The sequence below is a fragment of the Bos indicus genome, chromosome 21 (genome assembly GCF_029378745.1).
Source record: "Bos indicus isolate NIAB-ARS_2022 breed Sahiwal x Tharparkar chromosome 21, NIAB-ARS_B.indTharparkar_mat_pri_1.0, whole genome shotgun sequence".
Taxonomy (NCBI): domain Eukaryota; kingdom Metazoa; phylum Chordata; class Mammalia; order Artiodactyla; family Bovidae; genus Bos; species Bos indicus.
The window spans coordinates 68,485,281-68,509,009 of record NC_091780.1 but is presented as its reverse complement, the minus strand read 5'-3'; the positions used below and the strand labels follow the sequence as shown (position 1 = coordinate 68,509,009).

The 23,729-nt window shown below is 46.0% G+C and overlaps 1 protein-coding gene across 3 annotated transcripts in view; it reads left to right on the top strand.

Annotated features, from left to right (window-relative positions):
• PPP1R13B (protein phosphatase 1 regulatory subunit 13B) overlaps nucleotides 1-23,729 on the top strand; it is an 83,271-nt gene that overhangs the window by 6,154 nt on the left and 53,388 nt on the right. The window contains exon 1 of one of the 3 annotated variants that reach the window (XM_070775817.1): nucleotides 1,204-1,462. The exons of the other annotated variants lie outside the window; for them this stretch is intronic. Coding sequence (XP_070631918.1) covers nucleotides 1,454-1,462 — 9 coding nt within the window. The 5' untranslated portion in view covers nucleotides 1,204-1,453. Of the gene's footprint in view, nucleotides 1-1,203; nucleotides 1,463-23,729 lie in introns of those variants that run through there. 3 annotated transcript variants of the gene reach the window in all.

Here is a 23,729-nt window from a genome sequence, read left to right as displayed (position 1 = left end):
AGAAGAGGATGGTGGTGGCTCCCCCTCTTTGTCCCTCAGCCCCACCCCGCGGCTCAGGCCCCTCAAAGGAGCAGACAGGCTAGGGACAGACTCTGATCATCTCTGTCCCTAGAGACGTCCCTCTGACATCACCTGCTGTCATCTCTATGGTCCACTCCCAAGGTGGGTTTGGGGCGATAAACACCCCTACGCTCCAGATACTCCAGAAGTTTCAGTGCTGCCTGTGGAGAGCACAGGTCACCATCTCATCTCCCATCAGGGTTCAAGTGAATGGCACAGTGTGGCGGGCACAGAAAGGATGAGCGCTCACTGGGCAGTGAGGGTCCGCTCAGCCCCAGCCCAGCCCTGGTCTCTGTTACTCAAGCGCTTAGACCGCGGAGCTGGTGAGACAGGGCCGTAAGGAGAGAAGAGGACCCTGGAGAGGAAGACTGCGTGCCGCCCGGGACGTCTGCGCCTCTGAAGGATGCTGGCACAGGTGCTGCAGGCGTCCTAGGCCAGGGGTACCGCCTGCGGGAAATGCCAAGGCTGAAGAGCCGCCACGTGCCCGGGAAGGTCGGCTGGCCGTGGGGAAAGGGCCCCGGGAGGGTCGTAGAAGCCGCGAGCAGGTGGTGGTGGCGGGGAACAGGTGCCCAGGGCCCGAACGCCACGCCGGCTCGTGGGTCCGTGCTGAGCAATGCGGAGCCAGGTCACACGCGTGGTCTGGGGCGCACCCACCCGCTTCCAGCCCGAGCCCTGCAGCCCCGCGGGGCGCCGGGAGGCCGGGGTCAGGACGCGGTCAGAGGGGCACGCGCGCGCCGTGGCCGCGGTATGCGCCCCGCCCGCGCCGGGCCTCCCGGAGCCCGGGTTCGAGCCGTGGCCCCGCCGAGACGCGCTGCGGTGCCCCGGCCAGGTCCTCCCTCCCTTGGGCCTCAGTTTCCCCCATGCCCTAGGTCTCGGAGGAGCGGCAGCGCACGGCCAGGGCCCCACAAGCCGGCCAGCGGGGCGGGGCAGCGGCCCGGCTTCCGCAGCGCGCGCGCCCCTCCGCCTTCCGCGGGAGCGCGGACGCGCTCGTACCTGGCCGCGCTCGGGAACGAGGCGGGGCGGGGCGGGGCGGGAATGCCCCGCCCCCGGCGCGGGCGGACCAATCGGAGGGGGCGGCGGGCCCCGTGAGGGGCGACGCGCTGGGGGCGGGGCCTGCGGGCGCTGAGGAGAGTCCGCGGGCTGGCGGCGGGAGGCGGGCGGCCGGAGGAGGCAGCGGCGGCGGCGGCAGCCGGTCCCGGGACAGCGACGCAGCGCGCCGGCGGCCGCGACAGAACCGGCCAGACTCCGCAGCCCGCCGCAGCCGCCGCCTCCCCGTGAAGGCCAGAGAGCGCGGCGGCGGGCGCGCGGCCTGTGAGGGCGACCGGAGCGGCGGGCACGGCGCGGCGCCGAGCGTCCTGTCAGGCGGCCGAGGGCGCCGCGGACCCGCGCCGCGATGATGCCGGTGGGTGCGGGCGGCGGCGGCGGCTTCCTCCGCGGGCAGCCGGCCAAACCTCCTTCCTCCCGCGCCTCCCGGCCCCCGGGGGCCCTCGCAAGCTCGGCGGGCCGGGCGGGAGGGGAAGGAAGTGGCCTGGCGGGCGCGCCCGGTCTCGGCGCCCCCCCGCCGCGGGCGGGCAGGTGGGGCGGCGCCGGCTGTCAGCGCGGGCTGAGCCGGGGGTCCGGGGACCTGGGGTCCGGGGGTTGCAGCGGGGGCCGGCGTGGTCGGGGGTCCGGGGGCGGGGGATCCCTGGCCGGCGCCCCCTCGGCCGCCAGCGCGGCCCTTTCCTGCCGAGCCTTCGCGGCCGGGCTGCCCGGGAGGGGAAGCCGGAGGTGGGATTGGAGCCGGTCAGTTCCCCCCTCCCCACCCCGTCCGTCCTGGCGGGGGTCGTTTAGCGCTCGCCCTGTTTCAGGGTCTCGAGGCGCCTCTGTCCCCCCCCCACCCCCACCCCACCCCGCCTGAAATTTGCTGGTGTCGTATTTGGAGTCGGCAGTGTGGGCACCCCCGTGTGGTGTTCCCACGCTGGAAACCCACATTTCTCCGTAGTCCTTTTAGTGATTTCTGAAATCCTGTTGTATTTAGCAATTTACTTGGGGACTGGATTTTGAGAGCCATTTTAGGCATTCCCTTTTACCGTACCTTCAAGATTTGTACATTTGGCGTTATCTGGCCTGTCGCCGCCTTTTTGAAGGTTGAGCTAGGTTCGTTTGTGGTGCGGTGCCGCCTTGTCCTGCCCTCAAGGGTGCGTTCTACTAGCAGACAGAGCTTGTTAGATTGCCAGGCTCCTAGCGGAGCTTTTCCTTTACCTACCATCTAAAGAGCCGTGGGTGCTGAATTATAATTTTTCTATTCTGGCTTTTTGTGAAGTAAAGTGTCTTGATTTATGAAAAAAATGAAGGGCTGGTGATACTCAGTTGGATGTATTGGTTTTCTGAGTGCCTGTATATTAAGTAAAATTCTCAAAGGCATTTGTAGTAAAGTAACAATTTAGCCTACAATTTCTACATTTGAAAATCCATTTCAGAGGGAAAGTACAGTTTCTCTGCATTTTCTGCTTGAATACTATTATTCCACCGTGCTGCACCCAAGGACACTTAGATTAGAATTTTTTTTCTCCCTGATCTTTCAAATCATTTCCTGTCTCTTGGTAATCTCTTCTGCCCTTTTTGAACTGATTCCAACGCATTGCCTTTGCAGAGTCTTAAGATTTGACCTAGTTGATCCTTAGATCCTTCTTTGGCATCAGAGCTTGTTATATTTCTAAATGTTTGGTTTTAAATGAATGATTGTCTTGTAAAGAAAGAACTGGATCAGCATCAGAAGATCCAGAATCCAATACTGGTTCTGCTACTTTTTAGCAATGTGACCTTGAACAAGTCAAGGTCTCCAAGCCTGGAATTACCTCCAAAGAAGGGATAAAAACAGACCAATATCTGAGGGCTGTCCTGAGGATCAAAAAGGATGATGTGTCCAGAAGTCCTTGTTAAACAGAATGCCATGCAGATATTTTTTATAGTTAATATGGCTCTGAATTGTCAATTTCTAATTTTAACCTCTGCAAGATAAGGCATTTGGAAACAGTTCTCTCCCTAATTCTCACTGGCTAGATTGGGAAAAGGCATTATGGTGTTTTGGAATTTTGAAACCACTTTTAGCTAAATCCTGTAATTGATACTGTAGTAATATTGAAGCACACCTATAAAGTTTTGACTGATTTCATCATTGTATGATGTTTCATTTTAAATACTCTGTTAAGGAATTTGGCTTACATTTTCCATATGATACATTCAGATTTTTTATTTCTCTGCTCCACATAATTAGAATTTCTAGTCTACCAGGTTTTCCTTTTCAGAAGTTTGCTTAGCTGGCAGTTGGGAGATTTCTTTGTGATACTCATAATAATCAAATATTGTTTTTAAAAAACAGGCCTATTAAGTATTTAAAACACACTGCTTTTATTTTAAAATGCCTTCTAGAAACAGATGGTATTTCTCTTAGTCCCACTTTCAAGGTCTTTACTTTTGCATTTCCTTCTTGTTCCCTAAGTACGACTTTTAAGATTGAGTCCTTCCTCTATAAATGTAGTTGGGGTTGGTTGTAAATTTCATAGAAGTTTTAAGGACATGACATTCTTACTTGGTACTATCTTAAACTGTGCACCCAAGATATAAATAAGATTTTTCTTTATATTCATCATCATCATCATCGTGAATCATTGAAGGAGGTTTAGATCATATTTTGCAGAGTTTATATAGAGTAGCACTACCCATTAAGAATGTAACGAGCCACACAGATGAGATTCAAATTTGTCTAGTAACCAGTATTATTTTTAATAGTTTATTTTATTAACTCAATATATTAAAAATATTATAACTAACATATAATCAATATGAAAAATTTACTCATGTGATACTTTACTTTTTTTTTTGGTACTAAGATGTTGAAATCAGTGTGAATCCAGTGTAAATCCAGTGAAGTTCTATGTATATAGCACACCTCAGTTCAGACTAGGACATTTCAAGTGCTCAGTAGTACATGTAGCTTAGTGGCTACTGTCTTGAATAACACAGGTTTAGAGTGTATGGTATTTTACTTATTTGAGAATTGGCAATTAGTGGGTAGTATCTGTAACAACTTTTAATTGATTAGATGATTTACTGCAGCAGCCAGCCTCTCAGCTGTTGGAAATTAGTATCTTGCCATGTTCTCATCTGACACAATAAGGTCTTTGTAGAGGTCTTCAATTTGCTTGTTACATCAAGTTTCATGACTGTCAATTTTAAACAAAGTTATATTTTGGAATTTTCTGTTATTAAAATATCATTGCATTCTAGTATGTGTGGTCATTCACCTTTTTTCAATGGGTGACATTTTAAAACAGTTTCCCAGGGGGAAAAGGGATCACAGTTTAAAGATGACTTGTTGACTGGTCCCTAACCTCTGGACCTGACATCATTTAGGCCATACCTAAACACCTTTGATAGAAATAAGGATTTTAATAAAAGTAGCCTGGTTCAGAGCGTGAAAAGGCTGAAAAGCTGCCTCGCTCATTCGCGTCATTCTTTTCTACGGAATGAGCGCTTCGCAGCTGTGGAGCTTTTTGTGCACAGGTGAAATGCATCTGGAGCATGGTGCTAAGGGTGCTTTTTTCTCTTTCAAAGGACTGTTGACTTGGGTAAAGGAAGTTCTGTGGCTCTGAAGTGTGTATTATTTGTAAGAAAGGCACGCTGGTGGTAGTGTTTCGGTCGTGTTAGCAGTGGGACTCCTTACCTCTAGTAGACACCATGCAGTGTGATTAGTTGATTCCACTTATTTCTGTCCTAGGAGCTCTTTCAGCATACTCACTATGGGCTGTGGGTTACATTAATTTGTGCTCAATATTTAGCTCTCATTAAACAAACATTGTTATTTCATGTATTCACTTTTGATGATGTAGAAAACATTTTGAGGTTCTGAAATAGATTCCTTTGGAAACCATCAGCTTTCATGTAATTGACAAATCAGTGAACTGGAAGCAGAGAGGCTAAGGTTCTAATCCCCACTTGTAAGTGACTCTGTAACCTTTGGACTTAAATTTCTTTGAGCCTCCGTTTCTTACCTGTAAAATGAGTTGGTCCTGGTCTTTTCCAAGAATTTGTGCTTGGTCTATTAGTTAATATGTGACAGATACTTTAATGAGGGTCAACAATATTTTCATTGGCTGCATCGGAGGTTTACACAACCTGCCGCTTGTTTCGGCAGTCTTTAGTAAGCGCGTTGACTGCCTGAGTATTTTGGTATGATAGAACTGATAGAAGAAGCTCAATGGATGTTCGCTGTTATTGTTCATAATTAAGTCATTTGATCGGCTTTAATTTCTAGCCTAACTCCGTAAACAAAACACTAAGGACTGGAGAAGATTTTTTTTTAAGAATTCTAGTGACTCCTTGAACTGTAGCCCTTCAGGCTGCTCCAGGCTTCTCTGTCCATGGGATTCTCCAGGCAAGAATACTGGAGAGGGTTGCCATTTCCTTCTCCAGGGCATCTTCCTGACCCAGGAATCAAACCCTAGTCTCTTGTGTCTCCCGCGTTAGCAGGCGGGTTCCTTACCACTAGCACTACCCGAGAAACCCAGTTAAGTCATTTTGATTGGTTTTATTTTATAGCCTAACTCAGTAAACAAAGCACTCAGGACTGGAGAAGTTTGTTTGTTTGTTTTTAAATTCTGGTTTCTTTGAGACAAAAATTCAAAGATAATATTACCATTTAAGATAATCAAACTATTTCTAACCTTTGGAGTGCCAAAAAGTTCACAGAAGGAAAAGGAAAGCTTCGATCATACAAAGATGCAAATATGAAAGGTTTATTATTACAGTTTTATTGAACTTAGAAATAGTCTTTAGGAATAACTCTTCTGAAGGCTACAGTATTAAGTACAGCAGTAAAGTTTTCCAGCTGTTTAACTTCAACAATTTAATTTAGTAGTAATAAGCACTCAATGAATGGTGCTTGTCATTATGTGCTAAAACACTGTGTCCTATGGGCTTCCCCTGGTGGCTCATTGGTAAAGAACCCACCTGCCAGTCAGGAGATGCAGGTTCGGTCCATGGGTCAGGAAGATCCCCTGGAGGAGGAAATGGCAACCCACCCCAGTATTCTTCCTGGGGAATCCCGTGGATGGAGGATCCTGGCAGGCTAAACAACAACAGTTGCATCCTATGGGTTTTATGGTGATGTCTTCATTTTTATGGAGAACTTGGGTAAGAGCCCCCAGCTACTAAGTGGTAGAGTGCTGTTTGAAAACAAAACTATATGACTCAAAAGTCTTTGCTCCTGGCCTTTGTGCCAGTCACAGGAGTTTGCTATAGTCAAGGCATTTTGCTAGTGGTGCTGGTGCTGCTGCTGCTGCTAAGTCGCTTCAGTTGTGTCCGACTCTGTGCCACCCCACAGACGGCAGCCCACAAGGCTCCCCCGTCCCTGGGATTCTCCAGGCAAGAATACTGGAGTGGGTTGCCCTTTCCTTCTCCAATGCATGAAAGGAAAAGTGAAAGTGAAGTTGTTCAGTCATGTCTGACTCTTAGCGACCCCATGGACTTAAATTGAATTAGGCTAAATACTTTTACCTGATGCTTAGCTCAGTTGGAGCTTAATATTTTAAAGGATCTCATGGTGAACCTCGGAGAAGGCAATGGCACCCCACTCCAGTACTCTTGCCTGGAAAATCCCATGGACGGAGGAGCCTGGAAGGCTGCAGTCCATGGGGTCGATGAGAGTCGGACACGACTGAGCGAGTTCACTTTCACTTTTCACTTTCATGCATTGGAGAAGGAAATGGCAACCCACTCCAGTGTTCTTGCCTGGAGAATCCCAGGGACGGGGGAGCCTGGTGGGCTGCTGTCTATGGGGTCGCACAGAGTCCGACACGACTGAAGCGACTTAGCAGCAGCAGCATGGTGAACCTATCTGATAAAAGACGATAGTTTTCGCCATCTTGAGTTTGGGGACGACTCTGTTTTAAACGTAAATGTGGGGCTTCCCAGGTGGCTCAGTGGTAAAGAATTGGCCTGCCAGCGCAGGAGATTTAGATTCGATCCCTGGATTAAGAACATCCCCTAGAGGAGGAAATGGCAACCCATTCCAGTGTTTTTGCCTGGGAAATCCATAGACAGAGGAGCCTGGAGGGTTACAGTCCACACGGTCACAAAGAGCTGGACGTCACTGAGTGACTGAGCATGCACAGACGTGTTAAATGTATCTTTGCTTTCTCAGCATCCTACTTTGAAAAGTCTATGTCAGTGTATATGCCTAAGAGTTACTCAGAATTTTTAGCAAGATAAAAACTTAAAATATGACCAGGTTGCTGTGTGGAAATTACGTAACCAGTTGTCAGTGTGCTTTTTTGTGTGTTTGCACAGATGGGCAGTAACTTCTCAGCAAAATTTCGGTGGGATTTTGATGTCTGCAAGTGCTGTTGCCATAGTTATTTCACAGACTGTGGTCCTGGGGCTGCACAGAAGAATGGTGGTATTCAGGTTCTATTGTGACACTTTCTTGGCTTAATTGCTCTGTTTTATTTCACTGCAAGATAGCCATATGACTGTTGTTCATACTAATTGGTAAGCAAAAGCTGCTGTTACTATATTTTGTAAAGTAAAAATCTTTGCTAGGTGATATCATACAGAACAATAAAGACTAGAAAATGAGGTAGTCTTGATTAAAATTAATAAATGACATTCTGAATGTTAGTGTACAATTCAGAACAGGGTCTTGCTAGCACTATTGTGTGTCCAGAGACACTGTTAACTGGTCTTGACTGAATCATGCTTTATAACGTGTGCTGTGATTGTAATAACTGTAGCTCCAGCAAATGCAAAGGCCCTGTGGCGGGAGCAGGCCCAGCACACTGGAGAAACAGGGAGGTCTGTAGCTGGAGCTGAGCATGTGAGGGGCAGACTGGAGGAGAGGAAGCAGGAAGGTGTTGGTGGCAAGTGGATGGGTAAGGATCTTACAGGGCCTTGTGTGTTACTATAAGGGCAGAGGACACGGAGAGAAATTTCCTTTGGAAGAAATGAAACACAGTGGTTTACTTATTGCATCATAAGTCATTCTGAATCAGTAGTCATTGCCGGGGGCCTCGCTGTAGCAGATAAGAGTACGGGCCCTGGCATCTGTGTGGATTCTGGCGTCACCAGTTGACTCTCCGACCAATTCTCTGTCTTTAAACTGAGGATAATAATAATAGTAACCCTCGGGTTGTTAGGATCAGTGGATTATTACAGTGAAAGTGGCCTGTTGTGTAGTCAGGGTTCAGCAAATGTTATATGTAATAAGTTAAATTTCCTTTGGGAAGCTTTTTCATCTTTGCCTTAGCCAAATACATCAGTAGAGGCATTCAACCTGGTGTGCCCCCTTTTTTTTTTTTTAGATATAATTCACATACCATAAAATTCACCTTTTGATAAGTACAATTTAGAAGTTGTAAGTTTACAAGATTGTGTTGTAATACAATCTTTGTATTACCTGTTTTGTATTGTAATATAATACAGCCTTTGCCACTGTCTTTTCAGAACATTTTGCCTGGTCTGCCTTTGCAGTACGTGTAGTTGCAGTCTTAAACATTTGTGTGACTGGTTAATGTCTTTTTTGGTCGTAGACTGTAATTTTCATCGTGGCAGGAGCTTTTTACTGTTTCACCAGTGCCTGTCCCAGTGACTGGCCACATAGTTGGTGCTTGGTGACCATTTGTTGAATGAAAGAAGGTACGATGTGGAAAGTAGTGTCAGATCCCTTTGTGAAGAGGTGGGCGTGTGCTCTGATGGGGTTTGCACTTGATTCTGTGGGTGATCAGAAACCACCAAATGTTTTTAAAAAGTGGAGTGATGCAGTCAGATTTGTATTGTGGAGAGATAATTCTGAAACCAAGACTGGAGGAGTGGACCATGAAGTGAAGTGAAAGTCACTCAGTTGTGTCCGACTCTTTGCAACCCCATGAACTCGTCCATAGAATTCTCCAGGCCAGAATATTGGAGTGGGGAGCCTATCCCTTCTCCAGGGGATCTTCCCGACCCAAGAATTGAACCAGAGTCTCCTGCATTGCAGGCAGATTCTTTACCAATTGAGCTATCGGGGAGGACCATGACGTAAGGCAAATTAAAAAGAAACAGGAAAAACAGTTAGGAGACCAGTTGGTACAGGTCAGACTTGACCGGAAGGTGAAGGGAAAGATCCAGTAGGAGGTAAAAGAGATCTGCTGGAGTGAGAGGGTGTGTGGAGTGTGTGTACATGTGAGTGTGTGTGACCAAGAGGAAGGAAGTACAGTGGCTGGAGCTGAGGATAACAGGTTTATTGCTTCAGCAGCTGGGCTTGTCTTTCCTGCGATTAAGCTGGAGAACACGTAGAAGGAATAGGTTTAGAGGGCTGTAGGGGGACGAGTGAGGTTTATTTGGAGTGTGTTGAGCTTGAGATGTCTGCTGTATCCAGAAAGATGTTACTCTTAAAGTAAAATAAATATGTTAAGTTAAAAAACCATTTTTCGTATATTCACTGATTTCTAATGTTGCGTGTTTGGTATTTGCTTCCTGGGCATTTGTGGCACGCCACTTGCGCATGGCATTCCTTGTAGTTGTTGTTTTGCCTGATCAGCCCCACCCTGAGCCCCCACTAGACCCCCTGCACGGGGCAGCGGCTGGCCTGGGCCTCTGCTGTCTTTATGGAGTTTATACGCACACTGTTCATAGCGGTGTAAGCTGTGTCTCCGCATTGATGGTTTATGTTTTGCTTGTTGTGTACATTGCATGCTTATATTTCTACCTAATGGCGGTCTTGAAAATAATATCAGTAAATAACAACTAAACTCTTGAATGATCAACATGTGAAGACAGATGAAGTAAAATTTGATGGCTTTAGGGTTAATAGTAAAAAAGCCCAACGATAGGAACAGAGAGTTTTGTGATAGAAATACAGATGTGAAACAGGGGGCCTAGTGGTTATCAGCTCAGACTCTGGAGCCAAGACTGGTTTCAAAGTCTGTCTCCGCCACTTAGCAACTCGGTGGCCTTAGACAAATTATTTCACCTCTCTGTGCCTTACTTTTCTCTTTACAATGGGTTTAGTAGGAGTGTGTTTCAGAGGCGGCTATGAGGATTGCCAGGTGCTTAGTGCATCCTGTTAATGTAAAATAGCACCTGTTCCTCTTACGTTTTCTCCAGTAGCTGCAAGGCCTCACGGCAGAGGAGCCTACGTGCACTGTACCCCACCTGGGTAGAATGGCTGTGTTCTTCCTCCTGAGAGAACTCAGTGGTGACTGTGAAATCTGTCCAGTTGCTAGGTCAGAGAGGGGCAGTTTGCATTTCTTAGAAATGAAAGTTTGCCTTCCAGTACCCTGTGTCATCGAGACCACAGCTCAGAACCAGCTGGTGTTCTCTTCACTCAGTGCTCTGTCCCTGAGTGGGAGAGCCAGCCCTTTCCTTCTGGTCTCTACCTCCTTGGCACATTCCCGAGCACCCTGTATAAAATGCCCTTCCTGACTGCACTGCACTGCTCTTTATAGTGCTTATGGCCACCTGGCAGTTACTTGTGGAGGCTCCGTGAAAGGGGGGCTTCGTTTTCTGTTCTCACGGCAGTATCCCCAGTGTCTCTGGTCGACAGTCATTAAATGCTTGTTTACTGAATGGCCTCAGCAGGCATTTAGGGAACATCCCTTTATGCTGGCTCTGTGCCAGGACTGGCATAGTCCCTGCTCTCAGTGAGCTCACAGTGGGGAACAGTCCTATAAACAGAAAGTGCCATTCTGGAAGATAAAGATTGCACGAGATGCAGAGTGCACGCTATGGCGGGGCGCAGTAGTGCAAGGAGTCTTCCTGCCCTTGGGATGTCCAGAGAGTTTTCACAGAGGAGGTGGCGTTTGAGTGGAGTTGAGAAGGATGAGGAAGAAGGGATAGAGGGGATGGGCAAGGGATTTAGATAGAGGTCCACTTTTGTGGGCTTCTCTTGTGGCTCAGCTAGTAAAGAATCCACCTGCAATGCAGGAGACCTGGGTTTGATCCCTGGGTTGGGTAGATCCCCTGGAGAAGGGAAAGGCTACCCACTCCAGTATTCTGGCCTGGAGAATTCCATGGACTGTATAGTCCATGGGGTGGCAAACAGTCAAAGACACTACTGAGCAACTTTCACTTCACATTTTCAGGGCACTGAGATCTGAGTTGGTGTGGTGTGTTGAGGGAAATTGCTTAGAGCGTAAGGCCTAATGCAGCAGGGGGGCTGGTGAGGTAGGTTGGTGAGGTCAGATTCCAAGGACTTTGTATGACCTGCATACGAGTTTGAACTTCATCCTGAGGAACATGAAACTGTTGAAGTTTGTTTGTTTATTAATTGTGTTAAAATATACATAAAATTTAACTATTTTAGCCATTTTAAAGTGTACAGTTCTGTGACATTTAAGTACATTCACATTGTTCAGCAGCCATCACCACCATCCATCTTCAGAATTTTTTCATCTCAAACTGAAACTGTTGCAGGATTTTAAGCAGAGTTGTAGATGCTCCGGTTTAAGTGAAAGTTGTCGTTGAGTGTCTGGAATCCATGAGAAGAGTCTGTTGGGATAGTTGAGACAGGAGAGGTCTCTGAGCAGTCAAAACAGTTGTCAAAGAGTCATGCATTGAAGGCCCTCTGCAGCCCTCACTTACCCTTGACTCTAACATGTTGCATAGTTTTAATTTACCTGGCTTTTAAATCTTCATAGAGGCTATAGTCAAGGTTGCTGGAGGGGTGTAACTATGAGCAGACAGGCTGCTGGAAACCACAGAAAGAAACAGCTTTAAGAAACCCCAAGGTTGTGGTCTGAGGGTGGGCATCCTGACCTCAGTCACCACCAGAGATAGCATGATGACAGATTACAGACTATGCACAGGGTGGTGGTTAGAGGCCTCATGATGACTGAGTCATCAAGGAAAGGGTAAATAGCGTCAGTAACGTAGACATCAGCTGGGCACATTTAGATGAGCTCTGTCCAGTGGCAACATAAGGTGAGTCACAAATGCAGCTTAAAATCTTGCGGTAGCCACATAAAATAGTGGAAAGAAATGAGTGAAACTAATTTTAATAATATATTTTATTTAACTCAATATATCCAAAAATTATTTAAACATGCAGTTAATATTAAAACATGATTAGTTGAGTGAGCTGTGGCAAAAACTAACACAATATTGTAAAGTTTAAAAATAAAATTTAAAAAGTAAAAAAAAAAAAGCAAAAAACAAAACAAAACATGATTAGTGAGGTGTTTTATGCTCTTTTTTCATACTAAGCCTCTCAAATTCCAGCACATATTGTATTTGTATAGCACATCTGATTTTGGACTGGCCACATTACAAGTTCTCGATAGCCACGTGTGCTCGTGGCCACATCGAATGGATAGAACAGTTTCAGATTTAGGGCTCGGACAAAGGGATTAGAGCCTCAGCTATTCAGAGAATGCTATCATTCATAAGAATTAATTCCTCGAGGATTATACATTGCTGGTGTTTTATTGTAGCGGTTTTCATTAACTGATTTTTGCTTTTATGTTTGAAAAACTGTTGAGCCACAGTGTAACGCAGTAGTTAAAGAGCACGGATTTGGGAATGACTGGGTTTGAATCTCCGCTATTTGATTTCCTACCTGTGTGATCTTGGGTGAGTTTCCTAATCTCTCTGTGTCTTATTGTCCTCATCTGTAAAATGGAGGTCATAGAAGGACCTACCTTATTAGATTTTGTCAAGATTAAATGAATTATTCGTATGTAAAGAACCTGTAACAGTGGCCGGTGTATAATAAGCACTATGGATGTGTGCTTTTATCCCCCACGTTTGGTATCTCCAAAACATTAAAGGATCTTAATTCAGTAGACTTAAAAGACATTTGTGCTTTAGAGATTGCTTCGATAGGTGTTTTCACAGATGAAAACAGGTTAAATTGTAATTTTGTGAGGATACATTCTAACTGATGTCTTTAGGTAAAGAACTTTGCTGCAACATTGAGGGTGCTAACAACCACAGAAATAGTATAATTAAAGGATTTAGGATTATGAATAAAATTAGGAAAATTTGAAGGATGATTTTATCAATATTTAATTACTAGTATTGTTAGACTTCCTGAGGGCTCAGATGGTAAAGAGTCTGCCTATAATGCAGGAGACCCAGGTTCGATCCCTGGGTTGGGAAGATCCTCTGGAGAAGGCAATGGCAACCCACTCCAGTACTCTTGCCTGGAAAATCCCATGGACGGAGGAGCCTGGTAGGCTACAGTCCGTGGGGTCGCAAAGAGTTGGACACGACTGAGTGACTTCACTTTCACTTTCACTGTTATAATTAAACTACTCTCTCTCAGAAATACTGTATCAGCCCTACTATGTCTGAGAAGACTACCTAGTTCTAACTTTTTTCCTTTGGTATATTCAGCACTGAATTATTTTGAGAGTTTCATCTTCTACTCTTATTTGCAAATAAAATAGAAAAGAATAGCAAACGTAAAACCAAAATATAAAAAGATCACTGTTTAGCATGTCAGAGATGTTTAAGAGGACATCCTTTATCACCTTTAAGAGTGAAATATGACTGGAAACATAACCAAATTCTGGTGTGGCTATTTAAATGTCAGGTTTTGGGCACGGAAGAGAGAAGTGCCTAATGGGGGTGATTTAATCATGGCCGTTTTCATCTGCCATTGATTGGCGGTCTGTGGAACAGTTAAGCAGACTCTCTACTTAGAACATAATCTCCATACACAAAAATAAACTCAAAATGGATTAAAGACCTAAATGTAAGACCGGATACTATAAAACTCTTGGCAGAAAACGTAGGCGGAACACTCTCTTGACATAAATCGCAGAACGATCTTTTTTCATCTACCTCTGAGAGTAATGAAAATAAAACAAAAAATAAGCAAATGGGGTGGACTTCCCAGGTGGCACAGTGGTAAAGAATGCCAGTGCAAGAAATGTGGTTCCATCCCTGGTCAGGAAGGTCCCCGGAGAAGGCAATGGCAGCCCACTCCAGTATTCTTGCCTGGGAAATCCCAGGGACGGGGGAGCCTGGTGGGCTACACAGCCCATGGCGTTGCTAAGAGTTGGACATGACAGAGCGACTTAGCACACACGTACAAACAAATGGGACCTTATTAAACTTAGGAGCTTTTGCGTAACTGTGGAAACCATCAACAGAACAAAAAGAAAACCCACAGAATGGGAGAAAATATTTGCAGTCAAAGTGACCAACAGGGGATTAAAATACACAGACAGCTCATGCTCAAAATAAAAAAAACAAACAATTAAATGGCCAGACCTGAAGAGATATTTCTCCAGACAAGACATCCAAATGGCCTAGAGGCACGAGAAAAGATGCTCAACATCACTCACTGTTAGAGAAGTGCAAATCAGACCTGTAATGAGGTATCAGCTCACACTGGTCAGAAAGGCCGTCGTCAAAAGACCTACAAACAGTAAGTGCTGGAGAAGGCGTGGAGGAAGGGACCCTCCTACACCGTTGATGGGAATGTACATTGGTACAGCCACTATGGAGAACAGTGTGGAGGTTCCTTAGAAAACTAAAAATAGAGCTACCATAACCTTCAGTCCCACTCCTGGGCATATATCTGGAAAAAACCATAATTCGAAAGGATACATACACCCCAGTGTTCACTGCAGCACTGTTTACAATAGCCAGGACTTGGAAACAACCCCAATGTCCATCCATAGAGGAGTGGATAAGGAAGATGTGGTGCATAGATACAATGGGATATTTCTCAGCCATAAAAAAGAACAAAATAATGCCATTTTCTGCAACATGGATGGACCTAGAGGTTGTCATACTGAGTGAAGACAAATACCATATGATACTGCTTATATGTGGAGTTGAAGGAAATGGTACAAGTTTACAAATTTACAGAACAAAAGTTGAGTCAAGATGTAGAGAACAAACGTGGTTACGGGGGTGAGGGTGGCAGGTGATGGGAGTGATAAACTTGGAGATTGGAATTGACATATACACTGCTATATAGAGAGTAGATCTTTAATAAGAACCTGTTGAATAGCACAGAGAACTCTATTCAGTACTCTGTAATGACCTACATGAAAATAGAATCCAAAAAAGGATGGTTATATATTTACGTACAACTGACTCACTTTGTTGTGCAGCAGAAGCTAACACAGCATTGTAAATCAACTATCCTCAATAAGCTGGAGGGGGCGATGGCAGCCCACTCCAGTATTCCTGCCTGGAAAATCCCATGGAGAGGAGAGCCTGGTGGGCTGCAGTCCCTGAGGTCACAGAGTCGGATGCAACTGAGTGTGTGCTCCAGTTAAAAAAATGGGGAAAAAACCAATAATCTGCCCGCCTCCTGCCTCCCACAGGCATTCCCACTCCTGTCATGGCTAACTCCTTCAGTCTCAGCCTACACGTTGCTCCCTTTGGCAGGTCTTTCCTGAGCTGGCATCCAGATCAGGCAGTCCTCCTGTGGGTCTCGTGGCACACTGCAGTTTCCCACTGGAGTTTCCTGGTATCTCTATCTCAGCTCCAGGTTCTGTGAGGGGGCGGTGTTGACAGGGTGTGCCCAGCGCCTTGTTGGTCTCAGTGAAATACTCCTAAATAAATGAATGAGTGATCCTGTAAGTGTGTCCAATTTATGTTATCTACGTTGTCAGCCTTTGCTTTACACTCGGTTTTTGTTTTATGTGTCTTCTTACACTGCAGTGTCTTGTCATAAACTCGGGAGTCTTAATTTTAATCTCCTTATATGGTTATTTGCCTCTAGAATTGAACAGATCCTCAAATATTGTTAACAGAGAATACCTCATGGTCCAGTGGGTTTCTGGTAGGAGTCCTCCTGCAGAATTGCTGATAATCAGATATGAAGGCTTATACGAGGTAACTGAGAGGGAGTTCAGCTCAGTTCAGTCGCTCAGTCGTGGCCGACTCTTTGCAACTCCATGACCCAGGCCTCCTTGTCCATCACCAACTCCCAGAGTCCACCCAAACATACGTCCATTGAGTCGGTGATGCCATCCAGCCATCTCATCCTCTGTCGTCCCCTTCTCCTCCTGCCCTCAGTCTTTCCCAGCATCAGGGTCTTTTCAAATGAGTGAGCTCTTCACATCAGGTGGTCAAAGTATTGGAGTTTCAGCTTCAACATCAGTCCTTCCAATGAACACCCAGGACTGATCTCCTTTAGGATGGACTGGTTGGATCTCCTCGCAGTCTAAGGGACTCTCAAGAGTCTTCTCCAACACCACAGTTCAAAAGCATCAATTCTTCTGCACTCAGCTTTCTTTATAGTCCAACTCTCACATCTGTACATGACCACAGGAAAAACCATAGCCTTGACTAGACGGACCTTTGTTGACAAAGTTATGTCTCTGCTTTTTAATATGCTGTCTAGGTTAGTCATAACTTTCCTTCCAGGGAGTAAACGTCTTTTAATTTCATGGCTGCAGTCACCATCTGCAGTGATTTTGGAGCCCAGAAAAATAAAGTCAGCCACTGTTTCCCCATCTATTTCCCATGAAGTGATGGGACCAGATGCCATGATCTTCATTTTCTGAATGTTGAGCTTTAAGCCAACTTTTTCATCCTCCTCTTTCACTTTCATCAAGAGGCTCTTTAGTTCTTCACTTTCTGCCATAAGGGTGGTGTCATCTGCATATCTGAGGTTATTGATATTTCTCCCGGCAATCTTGATTCCAGCTTGTGCTCCCTCCAGCCCAGCGTTTCTCATGATGTACTTTGCATATGTTAAATAAGCAGGGTGACAATATACAGCCTTGACGTACTCCTTTTCCTATTTGGAACCAGTCTGTTGTTCTATGTCCAGTTCTAACTGTTGCTTCCTAACCTGCATACAGGTTTCTCAAGAGGCAGGTCAGGTGGTCTGGTATTCCTGTCTCTTTCAGAATTTTCCACAGTTTATTGTGATCCACACAGTCAAAGGCTTTGGCATAGTCAATAAAGCAGAAATAGATGTTTTTCTGGAACTCTCTTGCTTTTTCGATGATCCAGCGGATGTTGGCAATTTGATCTCTTGTTCCTCTGCCTTTTCTAAAACCAGCTTGAACATCTGGAAGTTCACGGTTCACGTATTGCTGAAGCCTGGCTTGGAGAATTTTGAGCATTACTTTACTAGCGTGTGAGATGAGTGCAGTTGTGTGGTGGTTTGAGCATTCTTTGGCATTCCCAAAGAAAGACAATGCCAAAGAATGCTCAAACTGAGAGGAAAGGTGGGCTGTTTTTATATTAGTGATAGCAGCTACTTATGCTTTCAGTAGTCAAGTCAAATAGCTGAGTTCCATGACTAAATTTAATGGAAAGTTATCTTTTGTGTTTGTTTTGCCAGCTTTTTGTTATGCAAAACTGTCATTAAAGCCTCTTAATCTGCAGCTTTATGGTTAGTGATGCAGCAGTCAGTGAGGTGTTGGCTAATATTCAGAGAAACTCTGATAGTAGAGGTCGCCAAGGTCTGCACTACTGAAGAGTCAGGACTGTAAACTTAGGAGGAGTAATGTTTTGGAGGCTCCAATACACATTTAGATTTTTGTATTAAATTTCACTGCCTTCTTATCTTGCCCTCTCCCTCCCTGAGTGGTACGTAGCAAACTCTCCTTTAATGCCTTTCCTTTCCTTTTGAAATTTTCAACTTCTTGTAGGTTGAAGCCTTACTAGTTTGTCATAAAACTGTGGATTACTCTCTCCATTACTATGAAGTGAGGAGGGGTCCAGGATGAATAACTGCTAAGTGCCTTTCTAGTGCCAGCTTCTTGCGGTGTTGTGGTAGTTGAACAGAGGGGTCTGCGTGGGAAGCCCTCTCAGGGAAGTTCCTCGAGAAGCAGGTGGGCTCTGAGCTTGCGTTGCATCTGAATTCTGAGACGGAGAGGGGCCAAGTGGCCCAGCCGAGAGCAGGAGGCAGCTCTCTTCGGGGCGGGAGAGCTGCACTTGCAGCAGGTACGTTCGTGCCTCCGTGATGCGCCAGGGCCCTGTGAAAGGTAAGAATGGCATGGGAGGGTTGGGAAACGTGGCACAGAAAACCGATGTGCAGCAGCCGTTTATACAAGTGTGTACTAACTGATTATATGCCAGTGCAGCGCTGGGCATTGGAGACTGAAAGACACTAATTCACCGTCTTGAAAGGGGTTGTAGTCTACTTGACAGAAACATTCAAAACAGGTGTCGTGTGGGACCCAGTGTTTGCGAACACAGGCTCTGGAATCAGGTAGGCCTGGGTCTAGCCCTTTCCCTGCCTCTTACTGTGTGACCTTAAGTCACATACCTGTCAGAGCCTTATCTGCTCATCTGAAAGTAACAGTGCCTCTCCCTCAGTCAGTTCTGCTGTGGCCATAGGGAGAAGTAATATATAGTCTTTTTAAAAAAGAGGCAGAACTGTGTAAATTCTTGTGGAAAAATGCCTCAAATGAATTGTTGGCTGGAAAACTGGTTTTCTATTTAATGTGGTCTCACTGGGAAAAAGAAGAGAAGAGTTTTGTCGTGAAGAGAAAGGTCTGCAAGGGTATATGAAGTGAAGTGAAGTGAAGTTGCTCAGTCGTGTCCGACTCTTTGCGACCCCATGGACAGTAGCCAACCAGGCTTCTCTGTCCGTGCGATTTTCCAGGCAAGAATACTGGAGTGGGTTGCCATTTCCTTCTCCAGGGGATCTTCCCGACCCAGGAATCGAACCTGGGTCTCCCGCACTGCAGGCAGGCCCTTTACTGTCTGAGCCGCAAGGGTATATACCAGCTGTTTAAAGGTGTGAGTCTTTGGGGGAACCGTCTTTTTATTACATCTGTTGTTAGATTAAAGAAGATTACGTGTGTGTTAATTTGTGTTAATTAAAGAATAAGAATAATAGCAAAAAGAAAAACCTCTTCCCCAGGATATGTGGCGGGACTGAACGGTATTATGCTGGAGAAAGCTCAGGTGAGTCTAGCACATGGTGAGTGTCGGTCAGTAACAGATGTCGGCACCACGGTTGCTGGACGTAGCAGCCAAGGAGGAGGACAGAGAACCCGTGAAGGTTGAAGCTAGGTTCTGTGGTTTGAATTTCCAAGATTAGTTGATTCCTTGATTGTAGGATCTTGGTTGCATGTGGGGGGGGTCCTTGATTGTCCCCTGGGGCCCAGATCTGGGGAGGAGGGTCCTTGTTGTCCTGAAAGAGGAGGACCCTCAGAGGGGTCAAGTGTGCTAAGCCCACGTGAAGCCCTCTCCATGCCTTTTTCTCTTTTTTGAGGATAAGAACAGTGCCTGTCTCATCTTGAAAGGAAGGAGAAAGGTGGCCTGCCACGCTGTGATCGTTACCCTGAAAGAGACCTGGGAGCCTCAAGGGCCTTGTGGCTTTCGATGTCATCCCTGGGTTTAGATTCTGACCTTGAGCAATATAATCCTCTCTGGACGCTGCTTCTCCTCCCGTAGAATGGGGATGAAGCTCCTGCGGCTCTCACTGACATGGCATAAATGGTTCTTTTCCTTCTTTCTGTTGGGTGAGGGTGGATACCAATTTTTTTGAGGTAGGATTGATGAGTCATCTTATAAGGCTTACTTTTTATCTGCTGGTGAAGTAGATAGTTGCAATGAATCTTCACTAAAATATATATATATATATATATATATATCTGTTTCTGTAGTTTTTGTTTTCTCTTTAGTCCTGATTTTTTAAATACTTGCTGCTTTGTGGAACTCTTCCCTTCAGAGGGTTTTGTTGCCGATGAAACAGTGTAGTTCCCTAGGTGCAATTTATACTGATGCCCATACATCCAGGTGTACAAGAGAATGTCTTGGGTTGTTGCTTGTTGTCCTGGCACTTTGTTTTATTAGCTCCTTTATTTTCACTCAGAGTGGCCAAGTGTTTAATTATATGGTCACCTCAGTTGTATTCCAGTTGAATTCCTTGTACTTAATTATTTTTAACTAATAGGGTCATGGTTTTTCTGGTGGTCATGTATGGATGTGAGAGTTGGACTGTGAAGAAGGCTGAGCGCCGAAGAATTGATGCTTTTAAACTGTGGTGTTGGAGGACTCTTGAGAGTCCCTTGGACTGCAAGGAGATCCAACCAGTCCATTCTGAAGGAGATCAGTCCTGGATGTTCTTTGGAAGGAATGATGCTAAAGCTGAAACTCCAGTACTTTGACCACCTCATGCAAAGAGTTGACTCATTGGAAAAGACTCTGATGCTGGGAAGGATTGGGGGCAGGAGGAGAAGGGGATGACAGAGGATGAGATGGCTGGATGGCATCACTGACTCGATGGACGTGAGTCTGAGTGAACTCCGGGAGTTGGTGATGGACAGGGAGGCCTGGCGTGCTGCGATTCATGGGGACTCGAAGAGTGGGACACAACTGAGCGGCTGAACTGAACTGAACTGAATAGGGTCACCAAGTTTTCTCTTTCAGGACCCTGTTGATGGTCGTGGAGTCATTTTCAGATTTCATTACCGGGCTGATTAGTGATCAGCTGCCCTTTATCATTTGCATGTGGTAATGTGTTCCTGTGTCAGTTTTGTTTCATGATTCTCTTTTGTAATTAATTTCAGTTCATTTCTGTAATTTTTAAAGTTCTGGGGTTTTTCTGGTTTTCACAGCGCCCAAAGCTGTTGTCAGGTATTTAAATAAAAAGGGGAGGAAATTAGATTTGAGAGAATATTGTATGTCAGACTTCTTGCTGGACAGTTCACAGACCTTCTGGTTTAATATTAAGTCAACAGTGTAACTAAATAAACTGCTGAGGGAGAGGAAGCCTGTCTGGCTCAGAATCAAGAGACCTAATTTCAGTCTTGGTTTTGTTACTCATAAGATTTATTAGTCTTGACAAATTATTTCCTTCTCTGGGTTTCTGCTTCCTCATCTGTAAATGGGGAAAGAGGGGTGGTTATCATAGATAAGGCTGCTTTTTGGCTCCAGGATCTGATGACTGATCTTTCTGATAGCTTAAATTTTAAATTCTCAGTATCTCTCTCTTAATTGCATTGAATGCCTTTACAAATGGATTAAGAACCAAATGGTCACTTATGCTAATTCAGACTACCAAAAAACATTTTTTATCTTTTTCCCCAAACAGTTTTAGTGACTACTGAAAAGAAAATGGGGCACCTGTGTACCGTCCTCTCAGATTCACAGCTTAAAATGTATGCATTTAATAGGACTGGCGTGAATATTACCTTAGGGGACACATTATTTTATTTTTGTGTTAAAATATGGATTCTTGTGAGACACTGAGTACTGAGCCAACAATAGTAACTATTTTTTGCTAGCAGAGAGGGAAGAAAACCGTTTTGTAGCAGTGTATGGAGTAGCAGAATTTGGCTACGTGGGCTTAGGGGAAAGAGGCTCTTGGAGGGCACAAACAAAACCCTGTGCACACCAGAACCCAAGGGAGAGGAGCCGGGACCCGTAAGAGGCTGCGCCACACTTGTCCGTGCGTGTTTGGGACTCTCCCGGGGAGGCGTGGGTCGCCGGTGGCCTGCCCTGTGGCCAGAGCGCTGGCAGCAGCAGCCCTGGGGGGCGCAGCATGTTGGAGTAAGTCCTGTTTGAGGAGGTCGCCGTTAGCCCTTCCATGGAGCCTGGAATGCTACCATGGGACTGCAGACTGCAGGACAGGGCCACCTTGGGCCCAACTACAGGGAGGGGTCCCAGCCCCCGCCCATCAGCAGGAAGTTGGATTGAAGATGTACTGAGCATGGCCCTCTAGTGGTAGAGAACCCGCCTGCCAGTGCAAGAGACGAGAGACTCGGGTTCAGTCCCCTAGAAGGAAATGGCAGCCCACTCCAGTATTCTTGTCTGGAGAATCCCATGGACAGAAGAACCTGGTGCTACAGTCCATAGGGTCGCAAAGAGTCAGACAGGACTAACGCAGTTTAGCACACATGCGTGAAAGCATGAGCATGGCCCTGTACACCAGAGCGAGACCTGGTTTTGCCTGTAGCCAGTCCCTTCCATCAGGAGGCTTGCACAAGCTTTCTGCCCATCAGAGGACACAGAAGAAGCAAGGGCTGCAGCCCCATGGCCTCTAGAGCAAACCACAATCACAGAAAACCAGCCAAAATGACCCCACGGACCACAGCCATGCGGAGCTCAGAGACTGTGAGCCATGCGGCGCAGGGCCACCCAAGACAGACGGGTCACGGTGGAGAGTTCTGACAAAACGGGCACTACTGGAGAAGGGAATGGCAAACCCCTGCAGCATTCTTGCCTTGAGAACCCCGTGAACAGTATTGTTGATGATAAGTTGCTCAGTTGTGTCTAACTCTTTGTGACCCCATGGACTGCAGCACACCAGGCTTCCCTGTCCATCACCATCTCCCAGTTTGCTCAAACTCACGTCTGTTGAGTCGGTGATGCCATCCAGCCATCTCGTCCTCTGTCTTCCCTTTCTCCTCCTGCCTTCAATCTTTTCCCAGCATTGGGGTCTTTTCCAATGAGTCTGCTGTTCGAGTCCAGTGGCTGACATATTGGAGCTTCAGCATTGGTCCTTCCAATAAATATTCAGAGTTGATTTCCTTTAGGATTGACTGGTTTGATCTCCTTGCAGTCCAAGGGACTCTCAGGAATCTTCTTCAGCACCACAGTTTGAAGGCATTAATTCTTCAGCGCTCAGCCTTTTTTATTGTCCAGGTCTCATTGTACATGACTATTGGAAAGACCATAGTTTTGCCTATACCTACCTTTATCAGCAAAGAAATGTCTCTGCTTTTTAATACACTGTCTAGGTTTGTCATAGCTTTTCTTTCAAGGAGTAAGGGTCTTTTAATTTCATGGTTGCAGTCATTGTCCTCAGTGATTTTGGAGCCTAGAAAATAAAGTCTATCACATTTTCCATTGTTTCCCATCCCATGAAGTGATGGGACCAGAACGATATGAAAAGGCAAAAAGATAAGAAACTGGAAGATGAGCCCCCAGGTCGGTAGGTGTCCAGTGTGCTGCTGGCGAAGAACAGAGAAAGAGCTGTAGAAGGAATGAAGAGAATGGGCCAAAGCAGAAACGATGCCCAGTTGTGGATGTGTCTTGTGGTGAAAGTAAAGTCTGAAGCTGTAAAGAACAGTACTGCATAGGAACCTGGAGTGTTAGGTCCATGAATCAAGGTAAATTGGAAGTGGTCAAACAGGAGATGGCAAGAGTGAACATCGACATTCTAGGAATCTGAACTAAAATGGACAGCAATGGGCAAACTTAATTCAGATGACCTTTGTGTCTACTACTGTGGACAAGAATCCCTTACAAAGAATGGAGTAGACCTCATAGTCAACAAGAGTCCGAAATGCAGTACTTGGGTACAGTCTCAAAAATGACAGAATGATCTCAGTTTGTTTCCAAGGCAGACCGTTCAGTGTCACAGTGATGCAAGCCTGTGCCCCAGCCTCTAATGCTGAAGGAGCTGACGTTGAATGGTTCTGTGAAGACCTACAAGACCTTCTCACTGTCGTTTAGTTGCCAAGTCGTGTCCGACTCTTCTTGACCTCATGGACTGCAGCACGCCAGGCCTCCCTGTCTCCCTCCTGCCATCTCCTGGAGTTTGCCCAGGTTCGTGTCCATTGCACAGTGATGCCATCCAGCCATCTCATCTGATGTCATCCTCTCCTCCTGCCTTCAATCTTTCTCAGCATCAGGGTCTTTTTCAGCAAGTCGGCTCTTCATAGCAGGTGGCCTAAGTGTTGGAGCTTCAGCATCGGTGCTTCCAATGGGTATTCAGAGTTGATTTCCTTTAAGATTGACTAGTTTGATCTTGCTGCCCAAGGGACTCTGAAGAG